The sequence below is a fragment of the Dipodomys ordii genome, unplaced genomic scaffold (assembly GCF_000151885.1).
Source record: "Dipodomys ordii isolate 6190 unplaced genomic scaffold, Dord_2.0 Scaffold5, whole genome shotgun sequence".
Taxonomy (NCBI): domain Eukaryota; kingdom Metazoa; phylum Chordata; class Mammalia; order Rodentia; family Heteromyidae; genus Dipodomys; species Dipodomys ordii.
The window spans coordinates 36,151,229-36,174,143 of record NW_012267221.1 but is presented as its reverse complement, the minus strand read 5'-3'; the positions used below and the strand labels follow the sequence as shown (position 1 = coordinate 36,174,143).

Below are 22,915 nucleotides of genomic sequence, written 5' to 3'. Positions count from 1 at the left end.
CGCTGGCGGCGGCTGGAGCCGGCTCGGGTCCTGCTCGGCCTGTCGAGCCTCCCACCCGCTTCCATAAGGCTTTTGCTTTCCAACTTCAGCTACAGTGTTAGCTAAGTTTGGAAAGGAGACCAAAGGAAGACCCCGGGCGGTTGCGCCTTTCCAAGTGCTGTCTCCCCTTCGCTTGGCTGTAGTAGTCGCGGAGGTCTTTTCTCACCTAAGAGGCTGCTGTGTTTTTAGCGGTGCTATCTCCAGTTCCTTGCACTCCTCCTCGTCCACCGACACCTCGCCAGGAAGCAGCCGGGCACCAGCCGCGGGACCGCGAGCCGGGGGAGAACGCCTGCCTGGAGTCATGGCCCGGGCGAGAGCTCAGACCCCGCGGGAGGGACGCTGCGGTGAGTTGGGCAGAGCCGGCGCGCGCGCCCCCCGGGCGGTGCGGGGACGCTGCCTGGCCTCGCAGGTGTGGCGGGAACGCGGCTGTGCCCGCGGCCAAACTCTTTAATGAGCGCACATCTGGGACCGAAGAAGAAAACACGTCCCGAGTGTGAACTTGCACACAGGTGGGGATGTCGCGGGCAGGGCGGTGGCGTTGCCTGGCGCTGACACAAGAGTTTCTAAACAGTCTCTTCACTTTGCGCAAAGCTATGCAGAGGTGGACCAACAGGGCGAATTGAAGTAAATGGCATTAGGAGACGAAACACCTCCGTTTACAGTGACTTGAGAAGCTACGTGGTTTGTCGTGCACGTATAGCAGTGCTTTCATAGAAGAAGATGCGCGTTTTAATCTCGACTCACTCATGTAATTCATGTGCTTTAACAAACAATCTTTCTTCCCGTGTTTCTTTGTAGGATTCTTAACCAACTACCTGACTTCTGCAAAATTCCTTCTCTACCTTGGTCATTCGCTCTCCACTTGGGTAAGTGAGAATGCACACCAGGCCGCGCACCACAGTTACACAATTTCTTGTTTACTTTCAGCCAGTTGGGTTAAGCCAAGCTCCACTTTTGTCATGCAGCTAAGGAAAATAGATCATGCTTTAATGCAAAAGTTATTTTCATCAAAGCTGTTTCTCAGCACTGAAAATAGGGTAGAATGGCAGAGTGAATGACTTCAGCTAATAATAACATTCTAAGATTAATTTAAATATACAGGACAAACAAGATCAAATATCTGAATGATTAAAATCCTGGCCCTCACATAGTATGTGTGGTCACATCGTAAGCTGTCCAATAAACCATTATGTAATGAAAATCAGAAACTGATTCACCCTTCTCCCTCTGACTTCTGTGTGGTTTTAAAAGAATCCCGATGTTTCCATTGGCCTGGATTTCATTATCAACCATAAAAAAGTGAATCATCCAAAAAGGTGCTGGATACATGTTTAATGATTAAAATCTTTAAAATTAAGCTGAGTATGTTCAAATCATATGCCCTTTTATTAAAAGCACCAAAGTAAGAAGAATTTCAAGAGTAAATTTTTAATCTTGCTGGGCGCTGGTGGCTCACGCCTGTAATCCTAGCTACTCAGGAGGCTAAGATTTGAGGATCGCGGTTCAAAGCCAGTCCAGGCAGAAAAGTCTGTGAGACTCTTATCTCCAATAAACCACTAGAAAACCGGAAGTGGTGCTGTGGCTCAAGCAGTAGAGCCCTAGACTTGAGCTGAAGAGCACAGGGATAGTGCCCAGGCCCAGAGTTCAAGCCCCACGACCCACCAAAAAAAAAAAAATATTAATCTTAATTTAGTTTTTTTAAATGGAAACTTCTGTTGTATTATTCGTAATAGGCGAATAGAAATCACTCTATGAGGAAATCTCTAGCTGGGTCCTTGAGAAGTTATTAAGATAGATGATTGCCTTTCTAAGAAATATCCATTCATAGTCAGCTTTGTGGCCAAGCAAACTGCTATCTTCTCAAATGCTTACTCAGCAATGACTCAGCAAATCCATGTCAACAAAGTGGGATGAGTGCAGTTTATTTCAATTCCAATAACTGGTGAGACTAAGTAGAAACCTAGTGAAACCACACACAGTAAATCTAAAAGGATGTTTTCTCTATTTAATTAACTAAGTATGAAGTTGTAGTAGGTAATGGAAATGGTGTCTAAAATTCTCAGCTTGTCCTCTGGCCCTCACTCCTAGAGAACTGAAGTGAACTAAAATATCTGACTTCCAACTACAGGCAGGGATTAAGTTTTGTTTTTTAAATTATTTTGGTCAGTCCTGAGGCTTGAACTCTGGGCTTGGGCACTGCCCCTGGGCTCCTCAGCTCAAGGCTAGCATTCTACCAGTTGAGCCACAGCGCCACTTCTAGCTTTCTGGTGGTTTATGGGAGATAAGAGTCTCACCAACTTTCCTGCCAGGGCTGGCTTTGAACTGCGACCCTCAGATCTCAGCCTCCTGAGTAGCTAGGATTACAGGGTGAGCGCCCCGGCGCCCGGCTGAGTTTAAGTTTTTGTGACCTTTGGCTGATAGATTAGTTGTCAGATTTGCCAAAAACATGAATGGAACTATGGTTGTTCTAGGAGGATTTTACCTGAAGAATTTTTTTTTTTGTCTTGAAAAGAATTTTTTGTCAAGGACTTAAAAGAAATTCCACAAGAAAGGTGATATATGCTTGTCACCACCTTATATATAATAGGTTGAGCAAAGGGAGGCCTTGTGAAAAAGTTGGAATGAAAAAAACAACAGCTTGAGATGGGTAATAGTATCTCATGCCTGTAATCCTAGCTATTCAGGAGTCTGAGATATGAGGATCACTGTTCAAAGCCAGCCTGGGTAAAAAATTTCAGGAGACATTTATCTCTAACCACCAAAAAGCTGGAAGTGGAACTGTGACTCAAGTGGTAGAGCTCTAGTTTTGACTGAAAAAGCTCATAGATAGCACCCAGGCCTGGGTTCAAACCCTAGCACAAATAGACAAAAAACCCAACTACAATTTCAGACATGTAAGTTCAGTGGATTTTTACTTCTCATTGCAAAAGAGCACAAAATAGCAATGCTATTTCTAGGTGATTCTACTTTTGTTTTTTGTGTGGTGCCCTGATAGTGTCGAAACAAAATATGTGTGTTTATGTGTACTTATATGAATATCTATTCTCAAAATCATAATTTCCTATACATTGATCACTGAGCTATTTTAGGGTAGAGGGTTATCTCAGGGTTGGTTTTTAGGGCATTGAATGCGTTTAATTGCTGGCTTCATTTCTTTTTGTCAATAGACCAGTAAATTTTATTCTGTACTATTGGAGTTAAAAAATAGTATAAGAAGTGGGTCCAAGTGGGTCCTTTTGTTAAAGAATTTATAACTTAGTACAGGCTTTAAAAAGAATAACTACAAAAGAAATGGCAGTGTAAGGCAATGCAAAAGAAGAATCAGTTGCCTGGCAAGATCCTATGACCTGTCTCCATGTGACCCAGGCAGTTCTGAATTTTTCTAGCTGTCATTTGTAGTCCTCACTTCTCTGCTCTCAAGCTTCTGTTATCACTTCAAATAAAATGCACCAACCACCATCTTGTTGTCTCCTGTTATTTTTCCTCATATCACTTATAAACACCGGACTTGGGCTAGATTTTTCTTTTAGCCTTTGTGAACTGGAATGGGAACTGCATAAAAACATGGACTATGATTTTTGTGCACTGCTGGAGCTCTAGTGCCTGAAGTAGCATTGGTTACATAGCGACTATTCCATAGGTACTTACTAGGTGAATGAATGACCATGGTCATTTGTCAAAGGGGTAAGAGTTAAATAGGCATTTAAACAAAGTATGGCAAAGGCAAGTGGTAGCAAGAAATTTCTACCTCATTTTTCAAGTTCCTAATCATATTAATTTCAAATTTTGGTTTAAACTTTTGTTCGTAATTCTTTATACCAATGTTTTTCTTTCTCTAGTCTATTGATGTTTGGGACAGGAAATTCCTTTCCTGTAGAGTACTGTCTTGTACATTGTAGATGGCAATAGCATTCCTGGCTCCACCTTTGCTTTATTAAAACATTAGTCAATTATCTATACATCTATTTCAACATTGTTTATGCTATTCCAGAATTTGCATTTGTAAATTTCATCTTTCTGATTGCTCTGTTGTTTTGTGACTTTGAGATTTACTTGAGAAACCAGGCATATTATATAAAATGTTGGAGGTGAAAAACTTCAGAGATCATGTAACAATTCTGTCCTTTGACACAAACTGCGAGTTTAGCTTTTTCTTGACATTCAAAGTACACCAATGTTTATAAACTGCGCAGTGTTGCTTTTCTGGATTAAAGCAAACTACTTGGTGCTTTTCAAATCAAGATGGGCAAATTCCATACCTGTGAAGAAACCTGACACATAATAGACTTTTTTCTCTTCTCCAAAGTGAATTTTTTTCTAGAGTAACATTTTTTTTGTTTTTCTTTTTTCCTTTTGCAGTTTTCGAACTTGAACTTTGTGCCTGAGTGCTGTCCCTGAGCTTTTTTGCTCAAGGCTAGTGCTCTACCACTTTGAGCCACAGTGCCACTTTCAGTTTTCTGGTGGTCAATTGGAGATAAGAGTCTCACGCACTTTCCTGCCCTGAACCATGATTTTAGATCTCAGTCTCCTGACTAGCTGGGATTACAGATATGAGCCATCAGCACCTGGCAAATATATGTTCATTAATAACATTATTTTGAATTTATTTAATAATTGGACAAGGATATTTGCCATGGTGCAGCACTGAATGGTTTTAACATTTGACCAATATTCAATCCATAGAGGAATTAGGACTTTGAAAGTCTTTGAATGTGTCCAAAAATGCTCTTGTTGATAAGAAAACAACTTCCTGAGTGCAGTGGACTAGAAATTAAAAACATTTCATCGAAACATTTTTTTCTTATTTAAGGGAGATCGGATGTGGCACTTCGCAGTTTCTGTGTTTCTGGTGGAGCTTTATGGAAACAGCCTCCTCCTGACTGCAGTCTATGGGCTGGTGGTGGCAGGGTCTGTTCTGGTCCTGGGAGCCATCATTGGTGACTGGGTGGATAAGAATGCTAGACTGAAAGGTGAGTGCCCTTCCATAACTAAGACTGTGTACTCTCATGGGACAAGCCTCTGTGTATCCTCTGTAACAGGGGAAACATCAGACTAAGAAAGAAATCCCTATGATCAATACAGTGAATATTTGCACACCACACTTGAGGGGATTTGCTGGCAGCCTATTTGGATTCAGAATCCTGGACAAGTTGGGATGTTAAAACATTCACCTAATAGATTGTTTTTGTCTTTTTGGCAGTTCATAATTTTCAGATGTTAATGATTAACACTAAAGCCGCTTCTCTGGGACCCATGTTAAACATTAAGAGTTTACTTAATCTAGCTTTCTTTCTAACCATGAATTGCACTGGAGTTTTTCTAGTGTGATGTTTCTGGGACAGGTACACCATCTGCTAAAGGTCTAGGTCACTTTCTTTTATATGAAGATGTATATGTAAGAGAAATGAAAAATAAATAGCCTGGATCACAGACACCTGAATTATATGTTGTTAATTTTGGGAAAAGAAATAATAATAGCATGTATTGTTGAACATTAAGACTGATCTTTTGATTTTATACAGGACAAAGAGGAATTGAGCAATTCAGTTATTTAGAATAGAATAGCAAGATAATAGCAAGATAATAATTTTTTTTAAAAGTTGCTTGATAATGTCAAGAGCTAGCTGTTCTTAGACATTGGGGAAGGATTGAGGTGTCATTTGGTTTCTTGACATTTCAGGTAAGTGCACTTAAATATAGAGCAACAGGACTGTCAAATTGTAGGAGTTGATATTACTGGTAAAATGATACAGAGGAACTCATGTACAGCATTCTTTATCCTAGAAAAAAATCTAGTAATTTATATTATTATACAAAAATAGAAGTCTTTAGCCTTACATTTGTTGAGCTCTGCAATCATAGGTTAGGAATCATTTTGAGTGGAGTGAGTAGAAGTGTAGAGAAATAGAAATTTCGTACTTATATAGTCAACTCCTATGTCACACTTAGAAGAACACTGCCCTGAATCTGTAGATTGTGCTCACTATTTTCCCTCTGTGTCTACACAAAGCTTTGTAATACCTCTGCTATTGTCCTTAATATAGTTATAATGGATTGTTTCATGTACCTTTCCTGTGGCCTTTGGGGTCTTGAGAGCTAAGAATCTTATTCAGTTGGTATTTAATCCTTATATAATGAATATATATATACATAGATACATATATACACATATGTACATGTACACATACATGAATTGAGATTTTATTTCAGAATGCTTTCAAAGAGCTGTTTATTTTTTTTGTCTTGAGTCTTTGATATGACCTTCCAAGCCAAGATGAATGAGCTTTACAATCCTGAGCTTTACAATTATAGCAAGAGCTATAATTATACTTGACATATATTAAAAGCCTTTCATAAATATTTTGAGTATCATTATAATTCCATAAAGTAAGGAAGGCAGATGTTGCTATTCTCACCTTCTAGACACCAGCATAAGAAACATTAAGTATCCTGCCCTAGATTATGTTCCTGATGAGTAGCAGAGAAAAGACTAGCAGGCGACCTTACCTGGTCTTCTCCCGCACTTTATTTATATGTGTGCTTCACTCTAAGAAAGCTAGCATTTTCTGGGAGAGAAGCTGTAGCTTAGCATTTCATACTTCTAGCAAATAGCACCACTGTGCCAGAGGAAAACTCACAACTGCTTTATCCATGGAAAATTTTTTGCATGTTTTCCTTATTTGTCTATATCATCTTATCAGATTAAGCTTGCTATGTAGGAGGCTGTGGATTCCATAACTTCTTCCTTAGCCTCCTACATATTCTTATTTCAGTTTAAGCAACAAAAGGCTGAGAGATGGATTTTATCGATGTAATAGTTCTGTTTGTGACTGAACTTGCAAGAGAATAAGTTTGATGAAAACGTACTATTATGAAGGGCATCTACTGACAGAAAATGTGGGTATTTGAGTTTGTGTGCGCATTTCATTGGTTTGCTGTGACCTCCTGGGTTGTATTGAGAATTGTATTCTCAATACAACCCAGGCAGAGGTAGAATTTACTTTGGAAAGATTTCCTTTTTTTTTTGGTAATAATTATTCAGATGTATCAATGTAGCAGAATAATGATGGCTTGTGTAAAACACACCTGATGAAATTTAGTAATCACTTTTGTTTTTTCCTCTATACAGTGGCTCAGACTTCACTGATAGTCCAGAATGTTTCTGTTACCCTGTGTGGAGTCATCCTGATGATGGTTTTCTTACATAAAAATGAGCTTCTGACCATGTACCATGGATGGGTCCTTGTAAGTTTTCTATGAGATTCTTGGTGACAGGAAATTGAACATGTGGTAGTGACAAAGAAAAGTCTCTTAAAACTTTTGCTTATTTTTGCAAATGTGACTTTTTAATAATTTATTGTGTGTCTACTGAAGCCTATATAATTTGGTGTTGTTTTGCCCATAATAGAAACTCATAATTGTTTAAATTCAAATTTCATTCTATTGGTTTTTAATGTAGCTTTAAAAAGTTTATTAAATAATTTAGTTGTTACTTTTTTGCTTTATTCCATGTTATTCTGTAATATATACACATGTATATACATGTATAGATACATATTAATATATAATCATAGTATATTATATATTCTATAATGTATTAATATACAACTATATGAATATAATGCTATACATTAATATATTATAATATATAATACATAATCTATATGATTATATATACTATACTATAATATATAATATATGCTATATTATACTATATTATATATATACTATATTATATATAATATAATATAGTATCATATAGTGTATATAGTATATAACAATATATATAACAATATATACTATATTGTTATAAATAACATATTATATATTATACATACATATGTATATATGTATTTAAGGAATTGTAAAAAGAGGCTGCCTTCAACAAAGCAGTTTATGAATACTTGGTCATTGTTACCCTTTCAGCATTCTCACTCATGAAATTCTCACCTTTTCCCTCACTTTTCTTAATTTTGTAGGATATGCATTGAATTTTGTAGAATGTTGCATTCTCCCCTCCATTTCTTCATTCACTTACACTTAATATATAATAATATATAATATTGTAATATATAATTACATATATTAATATATAAGTATATATTATGTATTCCATACTATATAATATACTATAAATAATATATAATCAGTCATAATTGTGTTCCTTATATATTAATACAAAATAATATATTTATATATTATATAATAGTATATATTATGTATACTTTATATTATATAACATACAACATAAAATAAATAGTATATAATAATCAGTCATAATTGTGTTCCTTCAAGAATCACATTTCTCTTTGAGAATATCAATTATATAAAATTTCGCAGTACGATTTTATGATAGTTTGATGGGAAAGGGTAGAAAAATTGGAGAGAGTGGAACAGTAGTTGTGATGGAATTTTTTTGTATTTTGTGGTATTTAATTACAGAGTCTTAAAGCCAGATAGACATTACTAGCCTTCAACTATTAGTCTTCTCATCTCATACAAATTAGAATAATACTTTGACCCTTAAAATGACCTCTAGTATGTGCTTGATTGTTTCATGTAAACAAAAGTAAAACAGTTTTTTATAAATGAAACTAAGCTCAAATTTTTATTATTTTGTCACGAATGAACATTTTAACTACCCTGTATACTGAGGTACAGTGTGGTAAATGAACATTTTAACTCAAAACTTTCTTATAATTCCTTAGACTTCTTGCTATATCCTGATTATCACTATTGGGAACATTGCAAACTTGGCCAGTACTGCTACTGTAATCACTATCCAAAGGGACTGGATTGTTGTTGTTGCAGGAGAAGACAGAAGGAGATTAGCAGGTAATTTGGTTTACTTTTTCATCTAAACTTCAGTCACAATAAATGAGGCTTTTTGTAGTTGTTCTGGGATGTTTAAAAACAATATATTGAGAGCATGGTTTTTTTAACCTTGTAATTGGTCCTAGTAAAAAGATTTATCTTTCACAAAGTTAATTTGTAAGATAGCCAACTACTCTTTTATTCTATGCAAACCTCCCCAATAGAAGAACTATTCTTTTTCCTTTTCCCCTTTTAAAATTATATCATTTTTATTTATTATTTTATTTATCTCATTGTTTTAAATATTTATAACAATAAAAATCTGATGTGTATTTTACCAGTTATACTTATGGAGAGTACTATTTGTACTTAAAGATCATGTAAGATATCGTTTTTCCCTACACCAAATGAAAACATACTTCATACATATATACATATGTATTTAAGTAGTTGTAAAAAGGAGCTGCCTTTCAACAAAGCAGTTTATGAAGACTTGGTCATTGTTACCTCTTTCAACATTCTCACTCATGAAACTGTCACCCTTTCCCTCACTTTTCTTAATTTTGTAGGATATGCAATGAATTTTTGGCTGCATTCTCCCCTCCTTTGCTTCATTCACCTATGCTTAACATTCCTCTACCCCTTTCATTATTTTGTTGATGTAATTCTACGGAATTACACTGGGAAACGTACTTGTGAGAAAGACTCTAGTAGTTCATTTCTTCTATCTTTTTTAATATATATTTTATTGTAAAGATGCTGTACAAAGGGATTACAGTTATATGAGTAAGGTAATGAGTACATTTTCTATCAAGCATTATTACCCCCCTCCTTTGTTTTTCCCCTACCATCCCTTTCCGCCCCAACTCTTCCTGCTCCCTAATCAAGTTGTAAAGTTCATTTTCAACAAAGTGTTTTGTACATCTCATTGTTACAATGGGCCAACTTGTATCCTTATTTCAGCATTTTGTTATTTCCCTTCCCCTCCCCAAATTCGAAAAATGTATATACAAGATGCAGGGCACCGGAATTAAATACAGTAAAAACAGGGGTTATACCATGGAAGAACATACAAAAGAAACAAAAAAAATCACATAGTACATTATAAGTACATTAAAAACAAGAGCAACAAACATAAAACCTCTTGTGTCGCTATCTTGGGGTTCATTTCGCTTAGTATCATCTTATATGGTCATATGTTCATGGCTTCTTACCTTTTCTGCATATCCTAGACATATACTAGTTATTGCAAATAAGGGAAACCATGGAAGCTATGTTTTTTGGGGCCTGGCTTACCTCACTTAATATAATTTTTTCCAAGTCTTTCCATTTCCTAACAAATGGGGCAAGGTCATTCTTTCTGATGGAGGCATAGAATTCCATTGTATATATATATATATATATATATATATATATATATATATATATATATATATATACATATATATATATCACATTTTCTTGATCCATTCATCTACTGAGGGGCATCTAGGTTGCATTTCTTCTATCTTAAAGTTGTCATTTACAACTTATATTATGTAGGAGGTACAATAATTGCTTTAAAGTACTAAAAATGTAGTGGAGAAAATACAGCTTTTAAGATGTTTATAATCCTAATTCTTAGAAGTGCATCCTAATGGCTAAAGAAAGACTAAAAAATGCTTACAAAGCAGCATGTCCTATTACATCAATATAACTTGGGCTCAAAATACCTTCTTTCCCTCCATGCTCTCTGCCTTCCCTCACTTACAGAACACACAGAAACTGATAATTGCACATGGTAGAGGAGGAAGGATACAACTAACTACTGGTCAGATGAGCTGCATTAACTTCACTAGTCATTAAGATAATGAGTGTCACAAGCACATTGCCCAACCATCATCCTAACAGACAAGAAACCATTCTTGATGACTTAAGTGGCTTACCCCAGAACATAGAAGGCAAGATTATGTAAGATTAGGTGCTGGGTTTAGCAAGCTGCTTTGTTTAACTGGACATTGTGGTTTAACAAAAAGAGGGGGAGCAGAACGGATATGGTAATTAAACAAGAACAAAGTCTATGGAAGGTGTAGAAGAAAAATTTGCTTGAATCATTACCTGTGGTAGCAGATAATCCAAATAGAATGTCACAGCAATTTCAGAGGATGATGAAGCATGTTTGAGTCTGCAGTACAGAAAATTCTTACTGAGTTTACTTCTTGTGATTGTCATAAGGAATGATTCCACATTTCTTTTTGTCATGTTGAATGACAAGATAAAACATTGTTTTTTATGTTTACTTTCTCTTTTTAACATACTATTTTAAGTATATAAAATATGCCCATGATTTAAATTTCAAATGATACAAAGGATATATTTTGAAAATAGGTCTTATATTTGTTGAATATATTTGAGGGGGAAAGTTTCACTTATCTGCGCTTGGTGTGTGTATGTGTATGCCATTCATAGTGCTTGAACTCAGGGCCTAAACTCTGTTCCTAATTTTTTTTCTTGAGGCTAATGTTCTACCACTTGAGCCACAACTCCACTTTCAGCTTTTTGGTGGTTAATTGGAGATGAGTCGGACTTCCCTACCTCAGCTGGTTTGAATCTCCGAACCTCAGATCTCAGCCTGAATAGCTAGGATTACAGACGTGAGCCACTGGCTCCCAGCTTTATCTGCATTTCTTAAGTGAACTCATTTTGACTTGGTGAAGTCAAGAAGGCTGTTTTTACTTGTGTAAAATAGTTTTAAGAGAAAGTTTTAAGAGAAAGTTACTCCAAATCTTTAGCTGGTCCTAAAACATATTTAAGCAATAAATATAAAGATACTACAAACTTTGTGGGATCTTTAACATTATAAAATGATGTCTCAAGACAAGAATAAAAATATGGCTGGCCATTCGTTCTTCTTTATATAATTAATTATCACAGGGTAGAAGATTCTGGGCCAAATAGTCCATTTTTCTAACGTTCTAGAGTTTCTCAAGTTTTAAGAAGGGAATTGAGCTCTTATCTGCTCTAAGCTTACTTTTAGTAAGGGGTGCTCTTTTACATACAACCAACTGCGAGGCTTAGTAGATGAATGAAAGAAAACTACATGTTTTCTTTTCTCAAACTTTAACCTCAGTATTTGTGTTAATTAAAAGCCACGTTTCAAAACAGTATCAGAAACTTCTTTAGTTCTGAGCGTGAATTTGGAGTGTCATTTTGGCTATAGGCAATTAAAGGAGAACAGAGGAAAAGGAGATGGTTAAAGGAAAAATAGTAGCACAAAGGGGAAATGGAGTGTTTAGGATCTCTAGCAGATGTCTTAGGTTCCTCTGAAGCTGTCTGTAGAAATACATACTTTCCAGTCAGAAATGCTTTATTTTATATGAGCTGATTTTTGAATTTTTTTTGACTGTTAGAATTCCAAGTGAAGGAGTAGGCTAGGAAGATTTCGTATTTTGTAAATTGTGTGGATGTGTGTTTGTGTATGTTTATGTGTGTATTGGGTAAGGAAACATGAAAATAAGGAGAAAGGATTGTGAACTAGATATTGCTTGGCTACAAGATGAGTTTAAAACTTGAAGCTGTATCATTGAGTATAAGGAACAGGAGTAATGGTTATATAGTTTAGAAAACACTACAAAAGGCATTGTATTTTCATACATGTGGTTAACTAATCTCTTAACTAAGTTAAGTTCCTTTGGGGTACCTGACAGTATTTTATTTACTCATCCTTTTCTATTATGTGGTATACTTGGCCTGTTGTAGATTCTTAAACTTTCTAATCCATTAATTGCTTTGTTTTCTTCCCTATTTTTTTTGTGTGTGTTATGTCTGTGTGACTCTCCATGTTATCTTCTCAGATTTTTTTCATGCCAACTTTCTAAAGAAAAATGTGCCTGTTGGCTTTGACCATGTGTAGCATATACATTTCATGTTTGTACTCTACTGATTAAAAATTGACTTCACATTTGATGTAGACAGAATTGATAGTTACTATTTGCTCAGCAAATCTTTTCTTAAAAATGATTCTTCTGGCTGGGCTCTGGTAGCTCATGACTATAAATCTAACTACTTAGGAGGCTGAGGATCATAGTTTGAAGCCAGCTCTGGCAGGAAAGTCTATGAGATTCCTATTTCCAGTTAGGCACCAGAAAACCAGAAGTGGAGCTGTGGTGGCTCAAAGTGGTAGAGCACTAGCCTTGAGCAAAAGAGCTCAGGGACAGCACCCAGTCCCTGAGTTCAAGCCCCAGGACTGGCACAAAAAATAAAAGCTCTTTTCTGACACTATGCTTGTATGGACACGTAATCATTATTAGCTTCTTAAATATTATGTTAAAGATTGGAATTGGTGGTCTTGGAAGGCTCCATGAGGACAGAAAACAATCTAATGTAGTAAGAAAATAACAGTTTTAAAGTGGTAAGTTATTTGTATTAATTCCATACTTTTCTGTGGGTATATGCGTTGGAAAATTATTAGTAGGGGCAGCTACTACAGTTAGTGAGGCCTCTGCTTAGATATTCACCTGTAAGATGAATGCTGCCTTTGCCTTCAAGTGAAAAGTGAAATATGTCAAAGTTCTGTTGTTACCATGTAAGCATATTACACTCATTGAGCTAATCAGAAAGGCATTGAATTTGAACTAAGTAGGGAAAGAATAGAAGCAATTTCTAGTAATGTACTTAGTTATATAACGCTTTTTCCTAAGTGATCCAAATGGTTGTTGAAGACTTGTTAATTTTCACTCTGCTCTAAGAGATAATTAAGAAGTAGTACATTTTGTTTACTCCTTTATTGTTTTCAACTTTGACACAACTCTTCATTCCCGTGGTAAAACTCTTGACCTCATCACTAAATCCTTCCCTTCTATTATCTAACTCTTTGGCATCTGTATCTTGGACTCTACATTCTGTCTTTTCAGCTCCTTCCTTCAATATCCCTGCCCCAACAGTCTCACAATTGATACTTACAATTCACTAATGTCACTTTGTTTTCACTGTTCATGACCCCTCGCTTGCCTTCCTTTCTTCCCCAGTTTAAACTGCAGTCAATCATGATGATATGCTCACTTCATAGGTTATATACACCCAGCTCACATGGCCCACTTCCAATTTGACACTTTCTTTCAGTAAGACTTTGATTAAATCCAACTATAGGCATGTCTGGAGGAAAAACGCACAGTTGTTTTGTTTTGTTTTTCCCCCATTGTTATCACTTAAAGTTTATGAACACAGTGTTGAGTTGGCCCTTTCAAGCTAGTAGGTGATCGAACTATTTTCTCTGGTCTCTTCCCTCTCATACATTCCAGAGGACTGGTCTGCATTTTCTCTTTCATTCTATCACATTCATAATCTTCTCTCTTTCCCTTGCTTTCACTGATGACTTTGCTTTGTATATGACTGATAGAATAGAGAAAGGACTTCGTGGGGCATCCACCATCACTTATCTCTTCTCAGCTGTTCCTGAAGCCATGTATGTGGCCTCTACACTCTGTGCAATTGACAGATTGTGCTCCTGTCCAACTTTTTTTTTTGTCTAGCAGTGATATCATTCTACTCAGGGTATAAAATGTTCTAATTTTTCTCTTCTTAAAACCTCCTGCATTGAAAAAAGGTCAGATAACTTGATGTTAGGCGAAATGAACCTCAAGATAAGTATTCAAATGTCTTCTTTCATGTGATTGTTTCTAACATATTTATAAGATGATTTCTGTGTTGCTTTGTATGTCCCTCCCCCACGATATAACCCCTGCTTTCACTATATTTGATGCTGGTATAATTTGTGGAGGGGAAGGGAAAAAACAAATCGTTTAAATAGGGATACAGGTGGACCCATTGCAACAATGAGATGTACAAGTTGTTATGTTGAAAAAGAACTTTCAACTTTGGCAGTCGGTGGGAGGAGGAGGGAGGGGAGGGGGGGAGATGGGAAGGGATAGGAAGGGGAAACAAAGGAGGAGGCAACAATGCTTGATAAGACTCATTATCTTGCCCATGTAATTGTAACTCCTCTGTACAGTATTTTCACAATAAAAACAAAAAACCTCCTGCATTAAAGCCTGGCGCAGTTAGCTCACGCCTATAATCTTAGCTATGCCGGAGGCTGAGATCTGAGGATGGCAGTTCAAAGCCAGCTCAGGCAGGAAAGTCTATGAGACTCTTATCTCCAATAAACCACTCAGAAAACTGGAAGTGGTGCTAGCCTTGAGCTGAAGAGCTGAGGGACAGCACCCAGGCCTAGAGTTCGAGCCCCACAACTGACAAAAGATACAAACAAACAAAAAACCCCTGCATTTTTCATGCTGCCACCTTGTTATCCTATCTCTTTTTTCTTCTATTCAGCAAAACATATCAAGGAGAGAATGCCAATTTCCAATTCCTTTCCTTAAATAAGTCAAGAAATAGGGTTCACATTGTGCTCTGAAGGACTATGACCCATGGAAATGATAATAGAAATTGTATCCCAGGATGTGGTGCAGTCTCTTAAATCAACTTTAATCAGTCATATGTCTTTCCTACTTTATTCTGTTTGAGGTCCTCAACATATTCATGTGACCAATTGTTTCTTCTGAGGGCTAATTAGAACTTGATATAGTTGATTTTCTCTCCCTTTTGAACCACTGTCACCTTGTTTCTAAGACACCACACTCTCCAGATATCTAATCCTTTTTGATAGTTTCTAATCACTTTTTCTGATCTGTAAACATGGGTGTATCCAAAACTCAGTCATCAGAGATTATCTCTTTTCAATCTACAGACATTTCCTTATAGTCCCGAGTGTCTCCTTGGTTTGAAAAATGACCAGCTGCGGGGCTGGGAAGGTGGCTCAGTGGTAGAGCGCTTGCCTTGCATGCCTGAGGCCCTGGGTTCGATTCCTCAGCAAAACGTACGCAAAAAGAAAAAAGCCGGAAGTGGCGCTGTGGCTCAAGTGGTAGAGCGCTAGCCTTGAGCTGAAGGACAGCGCCCAGGCCCAGAGTTCAGGCCCTATGACCGGACCCAAAAAAAAAAAAAAAGAAAAATGACCAGCTGATAACTTTCCAAATCTGGCTCATATTCTCTCCAAAGCTCAGCCTATGTATTTAATTTTGTGCTTTTTGATTCAGCCTCCTAATTAGGTCTACTAAAATCAGCATCTCCCAAAAGAAACACTTGTTCTTTTATGCCAAACTTGATTCTCTTGAAGTCTTCTCAGTAAGTGGCAACTCAGAAAAAAAAATAAAATAAAACAAAAGCAAACTCAGAAAACTTTTAAGAATGAAGAGGAAAAATATACCTGGCAAACTCATATAATGCTGCTTTAAATATTCAAAATTGAACTGTAACCCCTCTGTACATCACCTTTATAATAACAATAAACAGTTTTCAAAATAGAAAAGGCTTTAAACTCATCATCATCTTTAAATCCTCGTTTCTTCAACATACATACTATTACTATTTGATAGCAAGTCCTCTCAATTTTACATTTAGAGTATGAACAGCAACTATTTCTCCACATTTTCACTATAGATGGTGGTATACACCAGCCTTACTGCCAATTACCTCCTAGCTTTTGCTTGTCTACTACTTCCCCCATCCTTGTTCTATCATCATTTTTCAATATATAAAAACAGCCAACATTAGCTTCAAAATATACTAGACTATGCCATCTTTGTATTTCAAAACCTGCAAATGCTTTCTGACTCAAAGTAAAAATCAAAGTCCATATAGTATTCATAAGACCTTAGATGACTGGGCCTTACATGACTTCATTTCTCCTGATCCAGCCCTGCTGGCCTCTTTGCTGATCCTCTAATACTCTGGGCCTGTTCTGACTGTCTTAGCACATTTGTATCTTTCCTGCTCTAGAATTGTTTTATGTCTATTTCCCTTCCTTACTTCTCACCATAGTATTTAATGAACATCTGCCATGTGCTATATATGCACATATGTATGTTATGCATATTTGCTTGTTTAATATATATGTATACATCTTTTTATCTATCTAATCTATCTATACATGTTTGCTTGCTGATTCATTGCCTTCCATTTCTTATGAGAATGCAAACTTCATGAAGATAGAGAAAGATACTTTTTTTACTTACAGAGTTAAGAATGTTGCTTAGCTAATAACGGGCATTGAGTAAATATTTGTTGATACAGATTGGGCATAGAGTCACCATTGTGTTCATTTTAAAAACTGATGCTAAACTAATTTCTAGAATTCCAAGGAAACACAGTTTTTTGAGGCAAATTTAGAGTGGCTTGATTCAAACACATGTTTTCTAACAAATTACTTTTTAGAAATCAACATTTGGGGGAAATCGTTACTCGTGGTTTCATACTTTAGTATAATGGAAATGGGCAGCTTCTCTGGTAGATTTGAACTATTAACTGGTTCTCCACTTACCCATGCAGACATGAATGCTACCATTCGAAGGATTGACCAGCTCACCAACGTCTTGGCCCCCATAGCTGTTGGCCAGATTATGACTTTTGGATCTCCAGTCATCGGCTGTGGTTTTATTTCGGGATGGAATTTGGTGTCCATGTGTGTGGAATACTTCCTACTCTGGAAGGTTTACCAGAAAACTCCTGCACTAGCTGTGAAAGCTGTTCTTAAAGTAGAGGAAGCTGAACTGAAACAGCTGAATTTGCACAAAGGTAAACCAAACACAATGTCCAGGCCTTTATTCTGATGTTCAGACCTCATACGCTGCTAAAGATCCAAACTAGTTTGCATTTATGTTTGGGTGAGGTTAAATACACTACTTTGCTAGGTGAGACAAACCAACAGTATTTCTTAAAATAGTTTTTGGAACTTTTTCTGTGGCTGGAATTCTTAGATTACAGTTAAAGGAATTGTAATGAGGCAACCAAAGGTACACTTAAGAGAGTAAGAAAAAGTAATTGGCTTTTCCCCTAAAATAATGATTTCTCTTGTTAACAGATACTGAGCCAAAACCCCTGGAGGGAACTCATCTAATGGGTGAGAAAGACCCGAATATCCATGAGCTTGAACGTGATCAACAGTCCACATGCATCTCCCAGATAGCTGAGCCCTTCCGCACCTTCCGGGATGGATGGGTCTCCTATTACAACCAGCCGGTGTTTCTGGCTGGCATGGGTCTTTCTTTCCTGTACATGACTGTCCTGGGCTTTGACTGCATCACCACTGGGTATGCCTACACTCAGGGCCTGAGCGGTTCCATCCTCAGTGTTCTGATGGGAGCCTCAGCTATAACTGGAATCATGGGGACTGTGGCATTTACTTGGCTGCGTCAAAAGTGTGGCCTGGTTCGGACTGGTATGATTTCAGGATGGGTACAGCTTTCCTGTCTGATCTTGTGTGTGATCTCCGTGTTCATGCCTGGAAGCCCCTTGGACTTGTCTGTTTCTCCTTTTAAAGATTTCCATACCAGGTTCATGCAAGAAGAGCCAATGTCCACAACGACCAAAATACCTGAAATCATCTTTCCAACTGAAACACTCATGTCAAACGGGTCTAATCCTGCTAACACTGTCCACGAGATGAGCACTAGATCTGTGCCCCTCATCTCCATCAGTCTGCTGTTTGCAGGCGTCATTGCTGCTAGAATTGGTAAGAACTTCCATCTTGTCAAGTGATAAATTGAAGTGCCTTTTTGGAAAGCTGGTGTTTTCACCAATAAATTATCTGAGCTAGTTTTTGAATGTTAACCAAAATTTCCTATTTATGTGTACGATCTAGACTTTCAACATGAAATTTTTATTCTATAGCTTAAAAACTAGATACTTGTATGTGTACACATAAACTTAAAGTTTGTTTCAGGCTTGAATTTTTCCTAGGTGAATATTTAAGTAGAATGCAATGTTCATTTAAAAAAATTAATATATAAATATATTTTAATGTTTAATATACGTGGGGGAGGTGTATATATGTATGTGTGGATGTGTGTTTATTGTGTATGTGTGGTGCTGGGGCTTAAAACCAGAATTTGTGCATGTTAAGCAAGTATTCTAACTCTGAGCTACAGTCTCAGCTATTTTTAATAACCTTAATAATCTTAAATATTAATTATTAGTAAAAATAAATAATAAAAATAAGTATTTAAATACTTTTAAGTATCTAAATCTTAAATGTTTCTCTGTGTGTGTGTGTGTGTGTGCACGTGCACGCTGGTCCTGGGGCTTGAACTCAGGGCCTAGGTGCTATCTCTGAACTTTTTTGGCTCAAGGCTAGTGTACTACCATCTGAGTCATGGCTCTACCTTCAGCTTTTTTGATGGCTAAGTGGAATTTAGACTTTCCTTTGGGACTTGCTTTGAACTTTGCTCTTCAGATCTTAGCCTCCTGAGAAGCTAGGATAAATATTACTCTTTTAATGTAATTTAGTTTTTAAAAGATATTAACTACAGCCCTTGTATTGCCAGATAGAAATTTTGAGTTATTTATATTGCATTAGCTCTAGTAAAAGAACTATAATTTAAAGAGAATGCTTCTGTAGGCTAAGATATAAAAAGACAAGATTTTGGTTTTTAAACAACATAGTAGTTATTTAGATAATCCTGCAAAGGTCCTCTCTGTGAGATGTATATTTATTACATACTTTGACATACAAATAGGTTTTATAGTCCTGGAAGAAAGCATAATGTAACGACTAATTACAAAGTTTAAGTAATCATTAATAGACTACTAGTGAATTCATTCTTGAAATCAAACCATATTTATCTTGTGACACAGAGCAATTTGTTAATTTATCAAGACATTAATATTCAAGCAAGACAGCTTTATTGTAAGGGTTGGAGAACCCAAGCAGTAAATGTGAGAGTGGTTTAAAGTTTGTTCACTTTTTTTTCCCTAGTACTGGGGTTTGAACTAAGGGCCTCACACTCAACTACTTGAACTACGTCCTTTAGAGTTTCCTTACTCTTTAGCTATATCATGTAAGAGGTCAGTTTAAACTTCAGAAAAATTAGTTCTTACAAGGGCTATGTCCCAGATTTCAGAGTTTTGTTTAAAGAGTATGAATAATCACAGAGAGACAAAACTAAGAAGGCTGTAGCTTAAATTTATTTTAACTAGTGGCTGTAAAAATCTTAATGCCATAAATAACCCTATCATTGTCAATAAAAAGAAAAATAATTAAGGCACAGTTATGTTCTTTATACAAAAGAGAGTAGGGCCAAAATATGCATCTTGTATAACTCAAAAAATACCTAAATACAATCTAAAATGTATGGTTACAAATTATAATTATATATTAAAATTCAATGTCTAAAAATATCTTTTGTTATAGGTCTCTGGTCTTTTGATTTAACTGTGACACAGTTGCTACAAGAAAACGTAATTGAATCTGAAAGAGGCATTATAAATGGTGTACAGAACTCCATGAATTATCTTCTTGATCTTCTGCATTTCATCATGGTCATCCTGGCTCCAAATCCTGAAGCTTTTGGCTTGCTCGTATTGATTTCAGTCTCCTTTGTGGCAATGGGCCACATTATGTATTTCCGATTTGCCCAGAAAACTCTGGGCAATCAGCTTTTTGTGTGTGGTTCTGATGAAAAAGAAGTTATGGATGAAAATCAAACTAATACATCTGTTGTGTAAGGCAGTTTAACTGTTGCTATTCCTGTTACTAGATTGTATAAAGTACATGTGCTTATATTGTACTTCAAAATTCCAATAAATGCCTGGGTGTTTCTCTGTTTTTACCACAGCCATGCCTTAAGGGCTAAGAGCTATTTAGGAAACCTAAGTCAGAAGTGAGCTGGTGGTTATTTTCCCTTACATTTGAGCATCGAAAAAAGTTTAAGAATGGGGAAACTGTAATGATAAAACTGAATTCCCTATTCTTAGGAGTAGATACAATTTTGCATAAGAGAGCAGCTAATGTTGTGAATTAAGTTATTCTTCAGTGGATAGTTATTATCTGCACAAAAATGCAGATAAATCAACCTGCCTTAAAACTCACTGTCACTCATGTGATTTACATTTTTATATCTTAATTCTCAGTTACATTATTAAAACAAGAAAGCTCTCTGCACATGAAGATTACAATGTTAACCAGTATTCTCCTTACAGATCCTGTTGATCTTAAGGGATTTGCTCTATGTGGGAAAACAAAACACATAACAAGAATTTTCTAGCAAGGTTTATGGCTTAACATTAGTGACCATCTTTGCATTTTTATTATCAGATCAGGAAAATACTGTATTAAGCATATATAGCTCTTTGTAGAATGGTTGTGATGTAAGCTGCAGATAGAAACAAAGCTGGAGAGTAGATTTCTAATGCAGTGAGTACCTAAGGACTTAAGTCAGTAGTTTGCACATAGAATCTAGAGGCTAAAAGCTCTTCCACTATCACTAATGGTATGTATATCACAATAAGAGAGAGTAATCCTTCACCCTGGCAAGTGACATGGAGAAAAGTAGCCCCCAGTAGGGAAGTATTGGAAAGGTTTTGTTTTAAAAATCATTTGATTTTCTTTGAACAAACTTGGATGAAACACTTTTACTTTAACTGTTTTATGCCTATGAGTTCTATACATTGTTCTAGAGCAAGAATATTCATTAAAAAAGTTTCCTTTTCAAAAGTTTCCTTTTGAAAAGAATAAAAGAAAAATATGTTTGTATATATTTTCCAAAACTGGTTTACAAGTCATTTCGCCACATGCCAGTACCAACATGGTACTTTGCCTTAACCTTGTATGCACTTTCATGGAGACTGCAATACGTTGCTATGAGCACTTTCTTTTCTTCCTTGAGGTTCAGTCTTTCTTCATCTTCCTACATTAAGACATAATGATTTTCTATGTTGTAAAATCTTTGTAAAATATTTCTATATAAAAATATTTTTAAAATCTTATTTTCTTTTCACTGAATTGTGTTCTTTAATGCATGTTGCTTTTGTCACAGAACATCTGCTCTCAATGATGTGTTTTTTTCTATAAAAGGATAGTTTCATAATTTCTATTTCTGGTTTATGATGGGTAATAGTGCAGTAAACATGGGGCCCAGCATGCATTCTTTGACCTCAAATCGGTTAGCCTAGGTCCTGAGTTTTTATTTTTCCCTTCTGTAAATTGGAGATCATACTATAAAAACAACCCTAACTCACAGCTTCCCTGAATGACTGGAAAAGAGGCCATGTGGAGTCTCTGAGAAGTTGAAGTGGTATTATTACTAGAGGTTGCTTCAAAGTAAGGAGGAGTGTGATTCTCCTGAGAGAATAGAACTAACTACCTTAGATATTCAGCAAACACTTATTGATGCCTTGATCCATGTCTCAAACTGATCAGTTCTGGGAGATGCAAATTTCACTCAGACATAGTTGTTTTCCTTCACCTAAAACTAGAAGTTTGGATGCTTTGGGCACCACCCTATACCTACTGATCTGTTCCTGAAGTTCTCTTTACATGGACAATAGATGTCTTTATCAAGTTTGGCTGTGGGTTTTTTGTTGTTGTTGGTCATGGGGTTTGTACTCTGGGCCTGAACGCCATCCCTCAATCCCTCAGCTCTTTAGCTCAAGGCTAGTGCTCTACCACTTGAGCCACTGCACCACTTCCGGTTTTCTGAGTGGTTTAGTGGAGATATAAATCTCCCGTACTTTCCTGCCCCGGCTGGCTTTGAACCATGATCCTCAGATCTCAGCCTCCTGAGTAGTTAGGATTACAGGCGTGAGCCACTGGCATCTTGCTTGGCTGTGGGATTTAACAGGGTCTTTGCTCCCTCCCACAGGGATGGAGCTGGGACTAGAGATCTACCCTGTGTGTCTGCAGCTGTAACTGGAGCCTATGACCTTGTAAAATGAAGAGAACCATGTTACAAGATTAGCAAGGAAAGGTTCAAGCTCTTAATATGGGCCTTTTGCCAGACTGTGGGCCTACAGGGAGAGGCCTTGTATACAAGGAAGGAGCGTGGAGTTGGCCAGTTAATAGGAATTTTTATAACAGCTGTCCTTATCTTTTGCTCAGAGCAGGAAGAGGAGGAAAGAGGAGGGGAATTAGTGCTGGTGCATACAGCTTTTACTGTTTACTGCCACAAGATTTAAAAGTAAGTCCAGGGGTAGGTGGTGGTGTGTCCTCCATTAAATAGAGAGCCAAATACCTAAAGAGTCGATGAGGCAA

The 22,915-nt window shown here is 36.7% G+C and overlaps 1 protein-coding gene across 1 annotated transcript; it reads left to right on the top strand.

Annotated features, from left to right (window-relative positions):
* Positions 1-7: 7 nt before the first annotated feature.
* Slc40a1 (solute carrier family 40 (iron-regulated transporter), member 1) lies at positions 8-21,651 on the top strand. The gene is made up of 8 exons (XM_013029582.1): positions 8-383; positions 838-905; positions 4,850-5,009; positions 7,169-7,284; positions 8,748-8,874; positions 17,218-17,463; positions 17,750-18,400; positions 20,078-21,651. The coding sequence occupies exons 1-8, from the start codon at positions 341-343 to the stop codon at positions 20,389-20,391; spliced, it is 1,725 nt and encodes a 574-aa protein (XP_012885036.1). The 5' UTR covers positions 8-340; the 3' UTR covers positions 20,392-21,651.
* The last annotated feature ends 1,264 nt before the right edge of the window (positions 21,652-22,915 follow it).